General features: G+C 50.2%; 1 protein-coding gene across 1 annotated transcript in view; it reads left to right on the plus strand.

Annotated features, from left to right (window-relative positions):
• btbd17b (BTB (POZ) domain containing 17b) overlaps nt 1–1,906 on the plus strand; it is a 4,125-nt gene continuing 2,219 nt past the window's right edge. Inside the window, exons 1-2 of the mRNA XM_030407461.1 lie at nt 1–320; nt 1,643–1,906. The exon at nt 1,643–1,906 is cut by the window's right edge and continues 22 nt beyond it. Coding sequence (XP_030263321.1) covers nt 233–320; nt 1,643–1,906 — 352 coding nt within the window. The 5' untranslated portion in view covers nt 1–232. The remainder of the gene's footprint in view (nt 321–1,642) is intronic.

The raw sequence follows: 1,906 nt of genomic DNA on the forward strand, positions 1-1,906 counted from the left end.
ATCAATGGAGCCCGTGGGGTTGCGAGATGCGCCAGGGAAAGGCCAACGTCCTACATAAAGAGTGCGGGACAGGGAGCCGGGCGGCACACACGGGGCAACACACCTTTCCTGCGCGCACGCGACACATCCAGGCACAGCGGCGGCGAGAAAAAAGAAGAGTCAGGGGAGAGAAGAGTGAGGAAGAGAGGGGGAAAGGACAAAGGGAAGAGAGGCAGGGAAGAACTGAGAAGAAATGGTACGCTCATGTGAACAAGGGATCCCTGCCTGGGTCTGTGTGGGCACCCTGCTCCTCTTAATCCACTCTGCCACAGTTAGAGGAGGTAAGACAACAAACGGCATCACTTTGGATTGTTTGATTTGAAATCAGAGTTCTGCATCTTCTTTTTTTTCTCTGACAGTGTGAGAGAAGCTGTATTGTTCTATTTCAGTCCAGCTTCCCCCATACTGTCAGTGGATAGTAGGGCACAGCATGAATGTGTGGCTCGTGCTCAGCCTCAGGGCAGAGGACGGGTCTTTATCTATTCTACTCATCTATTCTGTCCTCATCTGTCTGTCTGCTGGGTGCAAGGGGAGGACAGGCAGGTCCATTTGCCGCCTGGCTTTGTGCCGGCTCAGTCATACAGTACAGTAGAAGCACTAAGGGGAGAAATTTGTTCCTTCAAAAAAAAAAAAAAAAAAATGGTCTGAATTGAGAGCTATTGAAGGCCACATTCCCGTGCTTTTATTTGAAATACCTGAAAAGATTTTTATTTGAAAGATCTTGTGAGCGCGGAGTCCTATATTCAGGCTCTGCGCCTAAAATGTTTTATTTAGCTCCTCTCGGCTGGAGTGAAACATTCTTTATTCATAACTTTCTTTCTTTGTCGACTTTGAATCGAGTCTCTTCGATGTTTTCTTTTTGAATTATGTAACGGATAGGCTGTACCGTTTCAACTGGCCTCTCTGTGCCAGAAAGATTTTGTCAAAAACTCACCCCCCCCCTCACACGCTCCACTCTGCTCAGCTGGCTCAGGGTGCACGACTGGCTAATTGGAAAAAGGTTACTTTGAAGTGGGGGTGCTTGATTGTGGTAAAGATATGAAGACCGTTAGGCGTTCCGGGGAGCCAAGTGTGCTCCCCCTGTGTCTCATTAAACCCCCAGTAATGGGCCACTGATGGCTGTGGCAGAGCAGGATGGAAACAGTGGCTCGTCACGCTGAGGCTTTCATGTGTGCTTCTCCAGTGTGTGCTACTCGTACTTACGCACAAGAGGGCCCATAGAAGATGCCATCTGCAATGGTGCTTCAAACTCTATTCCGAGCACCTGGTACGAAAGGTTTTCAGAGTCAGCCACCGAGAGCTTGTTGCTCTCCCTCTTTTCCTCTATTCATCGAAAACCAGGAGAACAGAAGGACGTGCGCTGTCTGCTTTCTCCACGACAGTTGTGATTCAGTCGTCAGAGTTCGGGAGTGCTTTTCCTCCAGTTCCTGCTGAGGCAAATCGGATTGAAGTTGTAGAACAAATGGGCATGAATTCAACTGTGAAATCTTAAGAAGCAGAGTCGGGGCTGATGCAAATGATGGAGATGAGGAAGAAAGACATCTCACAAAAAGCTGCGTTTTAAATAGTGCTGATGACATTTCTGTTCATTTCCCCTCCACAGCTGCCCTGAAGCAGGAGACAGCGTTGGACAATGGGGCAACGGTGCTGAATCACTCCATGAGTTTGGTGCAGCGTCTGGAGACCCTGCTCACCATGGGGAACGGCAGCGACGTCACTCTCCGCGTGCATACCATCAACACCGATGAGGTGAAGGTGATCCAGGCCCACAGCCTGGTGCTCACGATGCAGAGCGACGTGTTCGAGGAGCTGCTGCTCAGCCGCAACAACAGCGCTCTTGTCCTGAGGGAGCCGGCTGACTGCTCGG

Source organism: Sparus aurata, chromosome 23 (assembly GCF_900880675.1).
Source record: "Sparus aurata chromosome 23, fSpaAur1.1, whole genome shotgun sequence".
Classification (NCBI taxonomy): domain Eukaryota; kingdom Metazoa; phylum Chordata; class Actinopteri; order Spariformes; family Sparidae; genus Sparus; species Sparus aurata.